This window comes from Rhopalosiphum padi, chromosome 4, assembly GCF_020882245.1.
Source record: "Rhopalosiphum padi isolate XX-2018 chromosome 4, ASM2088224v1, whole genome shotgun sequence".
Classification (NCBI taxonomy): domain Eukaryota; kingdom Metazoa; phylum Arthropoda; class Insecta; order Hemiptera; family Aphididae; genus Rhopalosiphum; species Rhopalosiphum padi.
Window position 1 is genome coordinate 49297729 of NC_083600.1, and position 16130 is coordinate 49313858.

At 26.8% G+C, this 16130-nt stretch overlaps 3 protein-coding genes across 5 annotated transcripts in view; 2 read left to right on the top strand and 1 right to left on the bottom strand.

Moving 5' to 3' along the window:
• The first annotated feature begins 1493 nt into the window (after positions 1 to 1493).
• On the top strand, positions 1494 to 9993 carry LOC132929119 (chitinase-like protein EN03). The gene is made up of 6 exons (XM_060994226.1): positions 1494 to 1669; positions 3400 to 3668; positions 5834 to 5966; positions 6149 to 6319; positions 7673 to 8072; positions 9453 to 9993. Exons 1-6 carry the CDS (start codon positions 1552 to 1554, stop codon positions 9688 to 9690), a joined length of 1329 nt encoding a protein of 442 aa, XP_060850209.1. The 5' UTR covers positions 1494 to 1551; the 3' UTR covers positions 9691 to 9993.
• A 1988-nt stretch (positions 9994 to 11981) lies between these two features.
• On the top strand, positions 11982 to 15292 carry LOC132928572 (phosphatidylinositol glycan anchor biosynthesis class U protein). The gene is made up of 7 exons (XM_060993354.1): positions 11982 to 12311; positions 13132 to 13334; positions 13419 to 13623; positions 14032 to 14263; positions 14334 to 14605; positions 14693 to 14835; positions 14983 to 15292. Exons 1-7 carry the CDS (start codon positions 12182 to 12184, stop codon positions 15091 to 15093), a joined length of 1296 nt encoding a protein of 431 aa, XP_060849337.1. The 5' UTR covers positions 11982 to 12181; the 3' UTR covers positions 15094 to 15292.
• The window catches only part of LOC132928573 (uncharacterized), a 37849-nt gene continuing 36884 nt past the window's right edge, over positions 15166 to 16130 (bottom strand). For all 3 annotated transcript variants that reach the window (XM_060993356.1, XM_060993355.1, XM_060993357.1), the window contains exons 3-4: positions 15869 to 16034; positions 15166 to 15571 (exon numbers count right to left, since the gene is read on the bottom strand). In XM_060993356.1, the coding sequence (XP_060849339.1) occupies positions 15395 to 15571; positions 15869 to 16034 (343 nt within the window). In that variant the 3' untranslated portion in view covers positions 15166 to 15394. The remainder of the gene's footprint in view (positions 15572 to 15868; positions 16035 to 16130) is intronic.

The window sequence follows — 16130 nt, forward strand, 5'->3', positions numbered from 1 at the left end:
TTAATTTTATATTTTTATTAGATATTTTTAATATTGGCGATGGTGGATGACGAGTGGTAGATAAGTACATACTATTTTTACATCAATATATAAATATCTATTATTATACCTTTAGTATTGTAATTTCCTATGTTATTAGTTTTATTAATATAATGTAATATTTGTATGTTGTAAAAAGTATAAATCACCATCACTTGGTATAATTTTAAGCTGTCAAAACTATATGAACCCCCTTCTTAATAGGTTCGGAATAGCGGAATTGTGAATATATTGATATATTTTACGCAAACTAACAGAATTAACAAAGTTCATAAATTCAAAATTATTTAAATGGCATTTATGTGTATAGCATTATTAGCTATAATAGCTATTTACCAGCATTTATATGTAATTAAACTCTTTTCTCGATGTATCTTTTGTCGGTATATTAGGGTGATAATTTAACGTAAAACACTCATTATTGTTAAGAAAACAGACATTTGAGACATTACAAAACAAATTATTATTAATTGTATATTCCTAAACATTATATTATTCGAAGTATTTTCTTCAATAAAAATCAAATTTCAGGCAAGTTTTCGGAGTATTTCTTTACTATTCATAATTTTAAATACTTAGAAGTTATAACTCATAAACAACTAGTACAAAGTTCAATTTTTATTTATTGAAGTAATTAAAAAAAATAATCTGCTTTGAAATAAAGAAGCAATAATGTACATTGTTATACATATTTTAAAAAAATAATAAAAAATATTAATACTACTAATTTATATTTATAATAATACTATAACTCATATGAGCAATGTAACTGAAAATGTTATTAATGCAGTTGATATGGAATATGTGTGTAAAATTAAAAAATATATATAAATACCTAACGAAACCATTTATGACTTACAATAAATATAGTAAATTGTAGGTATGTTTTAAAAAAATGTATAATTAGTTATTTCCTAAATAGTTCTAACTTGTTTTTTTTAACAAAATTATTATCTTTCAATTTTAAATAATATAATCTTATTATAAAAAAATTAAATTTACTGTGATATACAAAACGTATGATCAATTATAATTTATTTGACATGTTGGATTGTAAATAAAAATATTCAAATTAAATAATATTTATTTAGATAGGTACTATGTATATTTATTAAAATATACTTTACACTTATATCAAAGGTTACAAGACCCAGCTAGTATAATCGGCAAACAACTCTGTTTAAATTTACATGTTTATGAATCTTCCGTGTCTATAGATCCTTTTGTTTGGTTATTATATTTTCAGCCTTGCTCGTCGGATTGATATAAGGCCAGTAAAAATACGATTTATTTATTATTCTATGAATATAAATATATAATGTAATTGTACAATAACAGTCGAGTTACGGAGAAGAAAAAAAAACGAGTTAAACTTTGACCTTGGACTGTAGTACAAGAACAAGTAGGGGTGATTACATAGGTAGGTGTACATCGTACAATAAATAATCGCTTGGTTGGACCTTTGGTCCGAGCCAAACAGGTCGTCAGTTCGAGTTTGTTTTCGGTAGTACGATGTTAGGCGTAAAGTTGTTCGGTGCGGTCGCACTATATGGCCTTCTGGCTATTGTCGACGTTTCGCAAGCATTTAGAACAGTATGTTATTATGACGGCAGAGCTCTTTGGAGAAAAGGTATACACCTATTATGGGTTATTATAATACTCGTATAAATTTATAAAAATATATTTGTAAAAAAAAAAGTTATATCTAAGTACGTAAAATATTTATGGTAGGTACAACTTGTTCTGTTGACACAAATTTTAAAATATCATTATTTTATATTATTATTAGGGTATAATGAAGTAAATTTATTGTTTCGATCCAAAAAAAAAACTGTTACAATACACTTACATAGGTATTTTAGTATTTATGTCTTAATACGATGTATCGAATAATTTTGGTTAATACTTAAAATAAAATGTTAATTATTACGTAAAAAATATAAATTCTCATAGTAACTTCTTTCTTTTTTTAAATAAAACTTTATAAATAATATACAATATATATTTTTCTATAATATTTTTTTTTCTATTGATATAAATTATAATCTAAATTAATTATTTAAAATTGTTGGTAATATTGTTTTACAATAATATAATATAATATATAATATATAAATTAATTAATATTATTTTTCAGTGCTCAATAAGTAACAGTTGAAATTACATAACATTTTAAAACTAAATTATTTATAATACCTAAGTATCTATAAAATATACTACATAATATGTCATATGTATATTTATCTATAATTTTCAAAGGTTTTTTATGTTTTAAGTTTAATTTAGAAATACTATAACATACTTATATTATATACAGTTAAAATCCCTTAGAGTTAAAATAATTTTCTAATTAATTGTAGTTTGTTGTTATAATATATACATAATATAAATTAATCCGCTATTCTTATGATTTGTATATTACTGTAATAACCAGTTTAATATTAAAACGCCAAATGTAATATTCTAAGCTAATTAAATTTTAGGCGTTGTAAAATAAATTTATATTTTTTAATTTAAAAAGTTACAGGCTCCAACTGCTAAGGTTATTAGCCAACATTATAAATATTTTTAATTTATTAATTTTGTATTTGTGAACAATTATTTAAGACATACCTACTAAAAAGAAACATTCAAAATAGAATTGTTTTCAAATAAGTATTAATCAACCATAATCATGATATTGTTTTTGTAAATACAAATATTATATTGATATATTGATACTTGGAATTCTCACCGACGAATTAATATGTTTAGCAATTATTTTTTATTTATTACTGATTATAAACACAAATAAGATTGTAGTTATTTCGAAACCACCATTTTAAAAGAATCTAGGTATTCATTAATGATAATAATTTTGCAATGCAACTATTGTTTATTTTATAAAGATTGTGCTACTGTTATAATATAATAAACGCAATTAAAATATGCATACCTATTACAACAAGCTAATCGTATATATTTTTCTTAATTAGTGATTTTAGGGAATTATTTAAAATAATATCAGTCTAAAATAATAATTTCATTTCTTGCTGCTGGTATATAAAATAAGCATCATTAACATTATACGTTTAAAAATATTATCATGATTATGATATACATATAAAAATAATAATAATATACATAATGCTAAATTACTGCAATACAAACGATAGATTATTTTAATCTATGAACCAATTATAATATGTGATTATTTTCTGTTAAATATGATATTTACTATTATTATTATGCATAAAGACTATTTTTTATAAATTGGATTATATTTCATTTGTAATTCAATGCGTTGAACAAATATTTACAGTATCCTGTTTTATACGACATACTAAAACTGTTATCGATCCAATCAATTTTTGTTTTCAGATGTCGTTAAAGTAGGTGCCGAGGAGTTAAAACCCGCCCTAAGTTATTGTACGCATTTAGTGTACGGTTACGCTGGTATTGACGATGATAAGTTTAAAGCGAAATCGTTGGATCCAAAGTTGGACTTACCCGAGAGCAAAGATGTTAAGGGCGGAAAGGGAAACTTTAAGTCCATAACAGCTCTAAAGAAGATTTACCCCAGTCTTACCATACTGCTGTCAGTTGGTGGCAATGCTGATGTCGAAGATCCTGATAAATATCTCACTGCTGTGAGTATATTTACCTTTTTTATATAATATATTATTAACTCCATGACGCGCCGGATATAGCGGTTAAAGCTTGGGTCACAAGTTTGAAAGTTACAAATTGTTTAACTTATAATAATTTAGTATCTGACATATGAAATTTGTGTAAATAAAAAACTATCTGTGAGATAGGACCCTACTGCATTGAATTTTGCATCAAAATATATCTATCATATGCCACTGACTAAAATTACGTCTTGTGGGAGAGGGTTGGAAGTTTTGGTATACACAACAATAATTTAATAAGCTATTTGGTTTGAAAAATAATGTTATTTCAAAAAACTTAGCTAATATTTATTTTAGATTCTAAACGGAGTGAGGCATGTATTGATTTTATAATGATGTATCGATGTATGTATTTTTTTTTGTGTGTTATCACGTTTTGGAGTAGAAATAATGCTTTGATTTTTGATTTCAGTCCCTCTTTGAAAAGGAAAATTCATCTAGTTGGTACGTTGGAGGGAGTGGGGGTCAAAAGTGTTAGGAAAAACCCTAAAAAAGTAAAGGAAAACGGGAATTTTTACGCATAATCAGTTTTCGACCAAATCGATTTTTTTATTTAGCTGTAACTCAAAAACAAATCATTGTAAATATTTGAAGTTTTCACAAACCGTTTATATTAGTGTTACCTATTTACGATTAAATTTTCAAAATATTTTGCCTAATAAATATAGATAATTGAAATTTTCGATTTTTCTAAGTTTTTTTTTTTTTGAAATGCCTATAAAAAAAATTTGGCAATCCAAAAAATCTTTTTTAATACAAGGTTTATTATAAGTTTTACTTATCATAGTAATAAAAAATTAAAAATCGTTAGTCACAATTTTTGTTTATAAGCATTTAAAGTTCAAATGTTTACGAAACATATCAAAATCTCGAAAATATGCAAGGAATTTCAACAAAAAAGTTGAAAATTAGTAAAAAAAAAATTTATGAGTGTATGAAATTTGATTTTTTATGAAATCGCGTAAAATAACGATATATATTACAATTTAAATATATAAGTAATAATATAATATATCTTACTAATTATCCTAGACCACGGGTGCCAAAGGTGGCACGTTGATGATCAAATTTCAATGGCACTTGAAATTATTGAAATTATTATAAATTATGCTGTTTATAAAGTTTTTATTATAACTGTTAAGGCTGATGAAAGCGAACCATTTTTAAGGGGTTGTATTTAGGCAATATTTGATATCCATCGTGAGTTATGTGTAACTGTGTATGTTGTGACTGATCATTAGTGTGCGTGAGTTCCCCGAATGCTTTATGTAATTAATGATTAACTACGGCTAAGATTCTTGGAAATCAGTAACGTAAATACGCGCAGTATTTTCAAAATTCACTTTACTAAAAAAAAATAATTTAAAATCCATTTCCTACATAACCTAGAAAAGAAAATAAGGAATTCAAATATGTTTTCTATATTAATATCAGACTTTTGTTACTGGGTAAATTTTTCTTTCGCTTATTGGTCTAAATGCACGAAAACCGACCAAAAAACGACCCGCTTTCAATAGCCTTAAAAGAAATTCAAAGAAACAAATTATATATACATTGTAAAAATTATAATTACCAAAAAAATGTGTTCTTACTTAATAAAATAGTGTATAATAAATCGGCAACTTATTTTTATCCTTAAAAAAATGAATTTCCTTTGGGCATGTGAAAAATTTTCAAAACTTTGATTGAGAAAATTTGGCACTTGGCCCCAAAAAGGTTCGCTACCCCTATCCTAGACTGACAAATCAACTCCGTTCAGAATCGTTTTTTGTATACAATGATACCTGTAATTACATTCAAATTTAACACATCCATTATATAGTGACCTACTCTCCATCTATACTATACAGCAGAGTGATTCCTACTTGCCCACCCTTTTTTTTTATTATTGAGATAATAGCTATTGGAAATCGCTAACAAATACTTATTTAAAATATCAGGTAATTATATGAAATTTCTAAAATTTACTATAAAATGTATATAAATGTGTTTTTATTATAATGTTATAATCGAATATTCATAGAAAAAAAATGTTGATACTTATATAAAACAAAATCAAATTACCTACTTCTTAACTTTCATTATTTCATTCAAAATCTAAAATATATATTCAATGCATATAGTTGGAGACACCGAAATCGAGAACAAAGTTTGCGTCCACCATCTCGGAGATGGCCAAGGAGAATGGTTTCGATGGTGTAGACTTGGCTTGGCAATTCCCAGTGGTCACCGAAAAAAAGGAAAAACACACTTGGGGTAAGCCATATAGTTAATGTAGTTATAATATAAGTTTCTATTTTAGAGTAGTGTATAGACTAGTAAATACGTATATTATATTTTATTGGTCACTATATTAATTGTTTTAATGCCATCAACGTCCAACAGTGTGTATATTATTGTTTTTTTGTTGTACCTAATATAATATTAACGTTTTTAAGGATCTTTTATCCACAAAGTGGCTAAAACGGTGGGTATCACTAGCAAGGACTCTAAGGAAGCCGAACACAAGGAACAATTCACTGCACTGGTCCGCGAAGTCAAAGGAGTATTGAATGCCAATAATTGCCCTTATCTTTCAGTCAGCATTCTTCCACACGTAAACTCAAGCGGTAACTATATTATAATATCTTACTATAGGTGTATATTAGTGATGGGTCGAACTCTGATTTTTTAAATCGAACCGAACTTGAACCGAACTTTAAATTATTTTTTCGAACTCGAACCGAACCGAACCTTCATATTTTCTACCGAACCGAACCGAAACGAACCTAGAATCATTTTAAGTCGAACTCGAACTCGAACTCAATATTTTTTATCATTATTATTATAAATGATACATAAGGTGCCTGTTACAGTTTATAACTTTCTATCGTCAATAATCTAATTATTTCTTAAAAATGATTATCAATTTTTATTTTTTTTAAATAAATTTTAAAGAATTGTACAAATATTTGGTCTCTGAACTATCGTGGTCAGTAAGTCAGGTTCGACAAATATTTTCAAGTTCGATTTTCGAACAGTAAAAGATGTTTGATAGTTCGGTTCGAATTTTTTTCGTGCCGAGTTCGAATTTCGAATCGAACCGAACATCAAGGGTTCGGTTCGGTTCGGTTCGAGATTCGAACAGTTCGACCCATCACTAGTGTATATATATATTACTAAGGTACTAAAATTTCGTGAATTTTTTTTAAAAATATTTTATTATAATAAAAAAAAAAAGCTAAAACTATAATAGTAAAAAGTTCAGTAAACAACTCTATTTAGTTATGTGTTAAGTTAAAAATGTTATAGAAATATTTTTTTACATAGTAGGTACACTTTATACAAACTACATAATAATTCATACAAACGTCAAACATATTTAAAAAAGCTTCAAAATTCATGAACCATAAAAATTTTTTAATTATAGTGTTTATTTAATATTTTGTAATTGCTATAATTAGATATACATAACTAGAGCCACTGTTATAATAATCTTATAACTTAACACAAAATTAAAATAATATATCGTTCAATATTTCAAAGTGAAAATTTCATGTGGAATATTTCCTACTATTATTTATTATTATATTCAAGTTGTATAATAAGTGATCATCGAATAATATATACTTTCATATTACCTAAAAATGTTAAACAATTATTTAATAATCAAAAAATATAAAATAAAAGTTTTGAAATTGAATTTGTTGTCACAAATATTTATAACATTTTGTTAAAAAAAGTTACGGTTTACATCAAGCTATAAAAAAAATATGCATCTTGATAGAAATGCTCGCACTCCCTTGATAACGACCTTATGGTACCTTAGACTTAATATGTATATAATATTAGTACTAGGCCAAGAGATTATAGGTCTTAGTATACAAGCCCTCTATCGCAGACCGTTAGAATCTATTTATATACACAATACATTTATGTTAATATGTTAAAAAACAGTTTTTGTTTTTCTGTACATCTTATAGTGTATTTCGATTTCCCGGGACTGCAAAAATATGTGGACCACTTCACGCTGATGACTTATGACTTCCGGACTCCGGATCGAGTGCCAAAATTGGCCGATCACGCATCGCCCTTCAAGTTCGTGTACGCCGACCGTCTAGCTTGGCAGAACATTGAGTCGCAAGTCAACAAAGCTATTGCCCTGAAAGCTGACCGCACAAAGCTGGTGTTGGGAATCTCTACATACGGTCGAACCTGGAAGATGGACAAGGACAGTGGTAAGTCCGGAGCACCGCCTGTCACCGCCGACGGTCCCGGCGAAGAGGGCACGTATACCAAGACCGAAGGTCTATTAGCCTACTACGAGATTTGCCCTCACTTGGTCGAGAGTACTGCGGCCACCACCTCACTTACACTTTACAGGTACATATACCATTTTTACTCGCGTCGATATTTTTAAATCATGTATCCATACAATGTGATTTTCCTATTACTAAACGGTTAGTATATTGGTAAATATACGTGTTTTTAAAAACTTAGTTTTATGTGTTTTAATAGTTTGAGGCATTATAACACAATATTTTATTTAAAAAAATGATATTCAAATTTTGAGTAGAAATTAAAAATACATATATTTTGTTTGAAAAACTAAAATGTCTAAAATACATATTGTTATAATAACTGAAGTTATGTAGATAAAAAAAAATGTTTTCAGAAACATATATTTATCGAAAAAATGACTATTTTATGGTAAGAAAATTACCTATAGATAGATCATTATACCACCTTGTGTATGAATATACAATTTAAAATGTAAAATAAAATAAAAATGTAAGTATAAAATATAATTTATACTTTATAAGTCACTTATTTTAAAACAGAATACTATATTCGTTGTGCAAGTATAGTGTTTTGATAAATTTTACCAAAAATGTATACTTAAAATTATTTAAAAGACTATTTCTTTTCTTTTAAAAAAATATTAATATTTACATTGGGTTTAACGAGTATAATTTTTTTTTTTTAAATCGTCTTGTATATATAGGTAAATTAATTTCGTGTCCATAATAGAATAATTCAGTGACGCATAATCCTCTAATATTATTAATTCAAAGCATAATAATAGGCTTCAACAATATTATAGTTTACAATAATCGATCTTGGCATATTGGAAACTAAATTGAATAATAGGTAAAAGTTTTGATCGCTTTTACATATTTTAATAATGTTTTGTATAATATAATAATATATTGATAAAACGTCCTATATGTATTATTATATTATATTTTCGATACGGTAGGTAATCAAATAATGATATGATAAAAATATAGGATAGACTTTATAATTTGTATAATTATTTTCAGTGTTGTGAATTTGTATAACACAAACGTAAAGTATCGTTATTATACATGGTTATTATACACGCTGTGTATGATAATTTTATATAATGGACAATGGTGTTAAATTTGTCTAGTATAATTTTCATTTAGTAGTACTTTAATATTTTATATTACTATTAATTTAAATATTTTATATTTATGTACATAATTGGAACTGTCAGAACTATAAAAGTGAGAAAGCAAAAGTCTTGCTTTTATTTTTTTAAATTGTTATCAATTGACAATTACTTCATAATTTATTAATCATTGGTTATTACTTTTGGTTTTAATTTTTAATTTCTCTAATTTTTATTAATAAGATTCAATTTTTATAAAAAAAAATTATTGCAAATGTTTATATTTATTTTAAGAAAATTTAGTTTTTTATGTGTTATAATGTGTATATTGTTTTAAATTTTTGTAGACGCGTACCGGACTCGAGCAAAAATCTCGGAACTTATGCTTTCCGTTTGCCCAAAGACGACGTAAAGGGCATTTGGATTAGTTTTGAGGAACCGGAAACGGCCAAACAAAAAGCCACGTATGTTAAACAAAATAATTTGGGAGGTATAGCGTTAATGGATCTATCCTTGGACGACGCCAGAGGTTTGTGCGACGCGAATAAGTACCCAATTTTAAAAGCAGTTAAGAACATATTGTAGAGTGAATAGAGTACATGAAATATAAAATTGATTTTAGTCTTAAACGCTCATTTTGTATCGTATATTATTGTCATTAAAAAAAACTTTATATGTAATTACTTTGTACTGGAATACGTATACATATCGTTGGTATTATGCTGTTCTAAGAATAAAAAAAACTATTTTCTTAAATTGGTACATATACCTAAGAGATAATGTTCTTTTAAATTATGTTTAGCTTATTTTTTTTAAAATCTATATCATTAATATTATATTGTGTAATGTTTTTTGACGTGGAGAATAAATATAAATAAAAACTATAAATATTTTATTGTTTATTATATTTTATTTTTCACTTTCAAAAGATTTAGCTGCTGATACACCTTGTAGGCTGCAGCAACAGCTACTTACTCAACTTGCGATTTGAACTATTTGCAGTTTATGTTCACTTCGGAATCATTACGAAACTTTTATCAACATAATTATAATAATTATTATATACTATATAATATAGCAGTATTTCTCAATACCTAAATTCTATACGAGTATTAGGCTGAATAATTGACGGCAAAAATATTGATGTTCAATTGATAAAAAAAAGTTTTCATCATCAAAATTCACAAGTCAGTTTTTAAATGGTAAAAAAAATCAAAATAATTGTAAATACAACATATAAATGTATTTAATTATTATTGATTACGAAAATCAGAATTATAATAAACTCATTATAAAAAAAACAAATGATGATGACTGGTGAGTATAGATAATAAATTTCCCTAAATATAATATTACGTGAAAAATTCGAAATCGGTAAAATCTCAGAAACACACGTTGTATATTACAGCCTATTATAGTTTATTTTTGAAGAATATAATGGATATTTTTCGTATAAATATAGTATATATTTCGAGTATATGATGAATAAAAGTTGCCAGATTTCGAATTTTTTTTAGATAAACCGTTACAATTATTAAATAATACCATATTAAATATATGGTTATATAATATTACCATATTATTTTCTTTCAGATTTCGCTTCCCACTTACCTAACCGATTAACTGGTACAAATTTAATGACCGATTGAGGATGAATGGCAACCCTATAGTATATTGAATGAATATTTTTTGTGTAAGCTTATATTTATGTATATATTTAGCTAATGCTTTATTCACTAGTTAAAAAATAAATACGAATAAGTTTATACCTATCGTCAGCGTAAAATCAACCTATTTCAACGTATATTATACTCTTATTATACGAACAATAATTATGTATACGTATACATACACCAAAGTTATCCTTATTATACACGTAGATTATATACGTGCTACGTTTACTGGGAGACCCAACATTAACATTTATATTTTCCGTAACATATTAAAAATTAAAATATTATTTGGTAAATAAACTGTCACAATACTTACAAATTTATAAATACAATTAGAACATGTGCCCATAGATACTTGATTTTGATAGTAAATTGGTAGGTACATATTCATGAACGGTCATTCGGTTTCGGTCAATAGGTTTTTTAAAAATAGTCTTTTTCTAACATGCTTATTATCGTTATTTTAAGCAATATATATAGGTATATTTATCACTGCACACGTCCAATAAATATTGATTTAGATTTTAGGAGCATTTATTCGGAGAATCCAGTAACCTGTAACCATGATGCTCTATGTAATATTTCTAGAGTTTTTAATAAAACTTTTATAAGTTTAAAAATGCACCATTATCAGAGGCGGATTTCCCATTAGGCACTGTAGGTAGCTGTTTAGGGCGGCAAATTGTTTAGCGTTTTATTAAAAAACATCAAACGTATTATATTGGTAAATTAATTGCGTATTTTTGTATATTGTATATCGTATATCGTATACCTATCTATTTTGGTCCATTATACATTTATTTTATCTAAAAAAAGTTCGATATTCGAGGGGTATTAAACATAAACTTTTTCCCATTATCTAGGTAAAAAAAAAGTGGGTTATAATATGCTTTAGATGCTCCTCGATTACGCATTTGTGCGAGCACTGCGAACCAAATCACTGAAACAAATTTTGTTCTACCTAAATTTTTATTCGAATAACGGAATAACTGAGTTGTTAATGTAATTAAATGAATTGTTATTTAAATTTTCAAGCGTTCGGCCATCGATCTTTTTAGTTTTTTCTCGGGCACTCCCACACTCACCAGTGCTTCAATCATTATAACACTAAACACTGGTAATTAAGTTGGTATGAACACGGAGTTCACGCTTATCACGCTTATCACTGTTAATTGGGATCCAACTTTTTATACCGACGAACATTATTAATTTAGTATTTTAGTATGTTTTAACGATTTAACGTTATCTACCGAGTAGGTATCAACTATCAACGTCGAATATCCGGTATTGTTTTTTATTCAGAAGCAATCGAGAAAAATATGTCGCGTCTTACGCACACAATCAAATTACAATTTAATATGTTCACATAGCGTTTAGATTAAGAGTTAAATCATCAGTCATTTATGGAAAAATTACTATTATTTGTGTATTCGATTGGAATCCTTATTAGGATCTATTTGAGCTTCAGCGATTTCAGTACTTCCATTGCAGATCGTGTTGAAGTGTCAACGCCGTTGAACTCCTGGAAAAGAGGTTTGAATAAATAAATCACTGTATTCATAATTACATAAGTTCATCTCTTGGTATATGAGCATAATATGTTCTTGTTAGATGATTATATTATATTGTACTTACACCGCAGAACAAAAATAAAACTAGGGTGTGACCTTTTAAAAAAGTGTTTATTCTGTGCTGGTACTATAATGATCATTGTAAGTATTTATTGTTGCGTGTAATTTTATCCACACTAAAGTGTTTGGTGTTGATAAATTGCATGGTAGGTAGGAAGGTATTTTGTAAATTATTTGAATGATTTGTTTTCAAACCTTATTTTATATTAAAGTTCTTTGCTATTTATCGCCTCATTGCTGTCATCAGATCTTATGCACAGTACCTTTGTATGTATTTTATGACAACCCAAATTTCTTGTTTCTATAATAATAATATTAAATATTATGTATAATTGAATTGAACAAACTAACTTTAACTTTATAATGTATTTTTAATTCATATATTATAAATGTTTCTCCCCCCCCCCCCCAAACATTGATCCTGATTATGTGCTTGATAGGTATTTATAATTCCTTTTTTTCTAAGATGCCAATAAGTAGTATAAGAAAATTGTTTATTGGCATTATTTATTCACAATAAAAAAATACAGACACAAGATAAAGGAAAACTGACATGGGCAATACAAATCTTTGTAATGCTTTGATAATCCATAAAAAAGTACCTAGACATTTATTTTTGATTTAAAACTGAAGATTGTTTCTAGTAAATACTTAAAATACAATTGCTTTTATAGTAATTTAATTATTCAATACCTACCTAATCTAATCTTTTTTTTTTTTAGTTATAGAAGGCGTATCCTTGTACAATAAAGATATCAATCCATATGATGGGGATTTATTTCACGAGACTCCATTGGCTCTTGTTTTCTTCAGTCACTTGACATCAACTTTTTCAGATTTTTATGTATCATTAGTATTTATTGCGTGCGATCTCATCACTGCTTTTGTGTTATATTATACATCTAAAATTTATACTGAAAGTTTGGTATGTCAAATGTATAATATTAATTTTATTTTTATTGCTTATATTTTATTTACTTATTTTTTAAAAATGTTTACACTATTTTAGCTTAAACAGCAAACAAAAACAAAACATGTCTACAATAAAGAATTCAACAAATTATTGATACCAGACGACTTTTCAGTCATAAATCCGTTTTACGTATGTTCAGTTTACATGCTTAACCCTTATACGGTATTTAGTTGTATTGCAAGAACAACAACGGTGTTTAACAATCTATTTTTAGCAATATGTTTATATTCTATGGTAAAACGTAAGTACTTGCATTTTTGTATAAATGAAACCATAGGTATTGTAGTGATTGAAATATTTTAATTTATATACAAATCCATAAACACTGCTACTATAGTTGTGGCCAAACAAACATGCAGTTAGTGACTGCTTTCTATGAGGTGATTTCACATTAGATAGCAACAGCGGTTGGCGCACTATTTAAAAATTATTAACTTTACTCACTATTCTACCATTTTTTTAATCATATTAATTTTACAGTATGATTAAAAATTAAAAATTTCCACGTTGTTGTGTGAATGTTACTTAAAATATTGAGCTTATATTAGCTGAAAGAGGAGTCACCAATCCCAAATTTGTTTGGCTGCAACTCTAAATAACACTATTTGATATGAACCATCTAACTAATGAATATTTGTTTTTGTTGTAGGGCATAGACTATTAGGATGTCTGAGCTTAGTATTAGCATCTTTACCAACGTTTTACACATTTGGTCTAATAGCTCCATTAATGATAAGTTGTGCACCGACTGACTCAAAGAAAAAGACTGGTTCATTCATAATTACATTTTTAACTTGTGGTACCATTAGCTGTTTGCTACTGTACTTATGCTATACTATTATGAATGAATGGACGTTCCTAGACTCTGTTTATGGTTTTATGTACATAATACATTTTAATAAAACACTAATTTCTGGTTTTTAAGTATTTATATATTAATTTATTTTTCAGATTAAATGTTCGTGATTTAAAACCAAATATTGGTTTGTTTTGGTATTTCTTTACTGAGATGTTTGAACATTTCCGTGCACTATTTGTCTGCGCTTTTCAATTGAATGCATCTGTCTTATATGTTATTCCATTAAGTATACGTCTCCGCCGTGACCCTTTGTTGTTAGCTACCAGTTTGTTAACATTAACAGCGGTTTTTAAGTCATATCCAAGCATAGGAGATGTTGGCTTTTACCTCAGTCTCCTTCCAATCCATAGACATCTATTCTACTGTATGTTAACTTCATAACTAAAATCACTAATTAGATAAAAAAAAAAAATACATACATTTTTAAATTTTCTTTTATATTCATTTTTAGTTATGCAACAAGCATTTATTGTATCGTGTTTCTTTGTGGGTTGCACTGTTTTTGCCCCTACTGTGTGGCATTTATGGATTTATTCACGTTCAGCAAATGCAAATTTCTATTTTGGAGTTACTCTTGCTTTTGCTACAACTCAGGTAAGAATTAAAAATGTTATTATTCTCTATATAAATATTATTAACATGAAAAATGCATTTATTTTAATTATTAACATAATATATGTTTTTATCAAAGATGTATGATTATAATTGGTAATTAATATTATGGTTAATATATTTTTCTAGATATTCCTGATCACTGATTTATTGTTTGCATATATAAAGCGAGAGTTTGCTCTGAAACATGGTATGAAACGTATGATCAACGGAAAAGAAGCACGTTTAATGCTTGATTAATATAATTTTATGCCAAACTTTTTAAGAAGAATTCTAAAATCTCAATATGACACTTTTTGAAAAAAAAACAAATTGTTATTGGTAATTTTTTATATTTAAACACATCATACCAAATTACATCTAATCACTATAATTTATAAGTAAAATGTATAATATATTTTTACAAAAAACAATAAAATAAAATTGTACAAAACATAAACAGATCTGTTAAGATTTTCTACTCCCCTGTAATTCCTAGTGTAAAGAATTTAATGTAAGTATATATGTGTATGTATATATAAGCTTAAAACAGTAATTGTGGTCAAATGGTATGCATCTTATTATTTTCTGTGACATCCAGTAAAGACTTTTTCTTTTTGTAATTTTCTCTCATAACATCTTCATATCCAGGTGGTGGTGTGATAACTGTTTCATATCTTGGTGGTGTTTCCTGCATTATCTCTGGTGAATAATATGTTTCTGGTATTTCACAGCACTCCTAATAAAAATGTTTTATTAAGTTTTATGGTTTTTAGTACTTTTATAAAATATTTGATTTAGTGGAGTAGATAGCAGTATTAAATAATGATTAATATGTTAAGTAATTATTCAACTATATTCAGAGTTTTATTCAGTATCATCAACTGTAGTGAAAGTTTAGTTTATCATTAAACCATTAGTCTAAACTGAATAAGTACTAATCAAACATATTTACACCTGTTTGTATGACTATGCCAAAAAATATTATTTTTGGTTTTTTATTTCTGTATATTAATAATGAATTAGTGTTTATTACTTGTTGTAAAGACCATTGAAGTGCTTCATAGTAAGTGTTTGAATTCACATCAATCCAAAAAGGTTGTGGTTGTTCATCACATGTTGTTGTATCAAACTTATTGTCTTTCCATCGACAACAATAACACATCCATAAAATAAATAATATCATGCTACTCATCATAACCCTATTATTAAAAAATGATGGAATGAATATAATAACAATAGAGTATTAACATTCATGTGTTAAATTTTAATTATTTTAATGCATTTTCCTATAATAT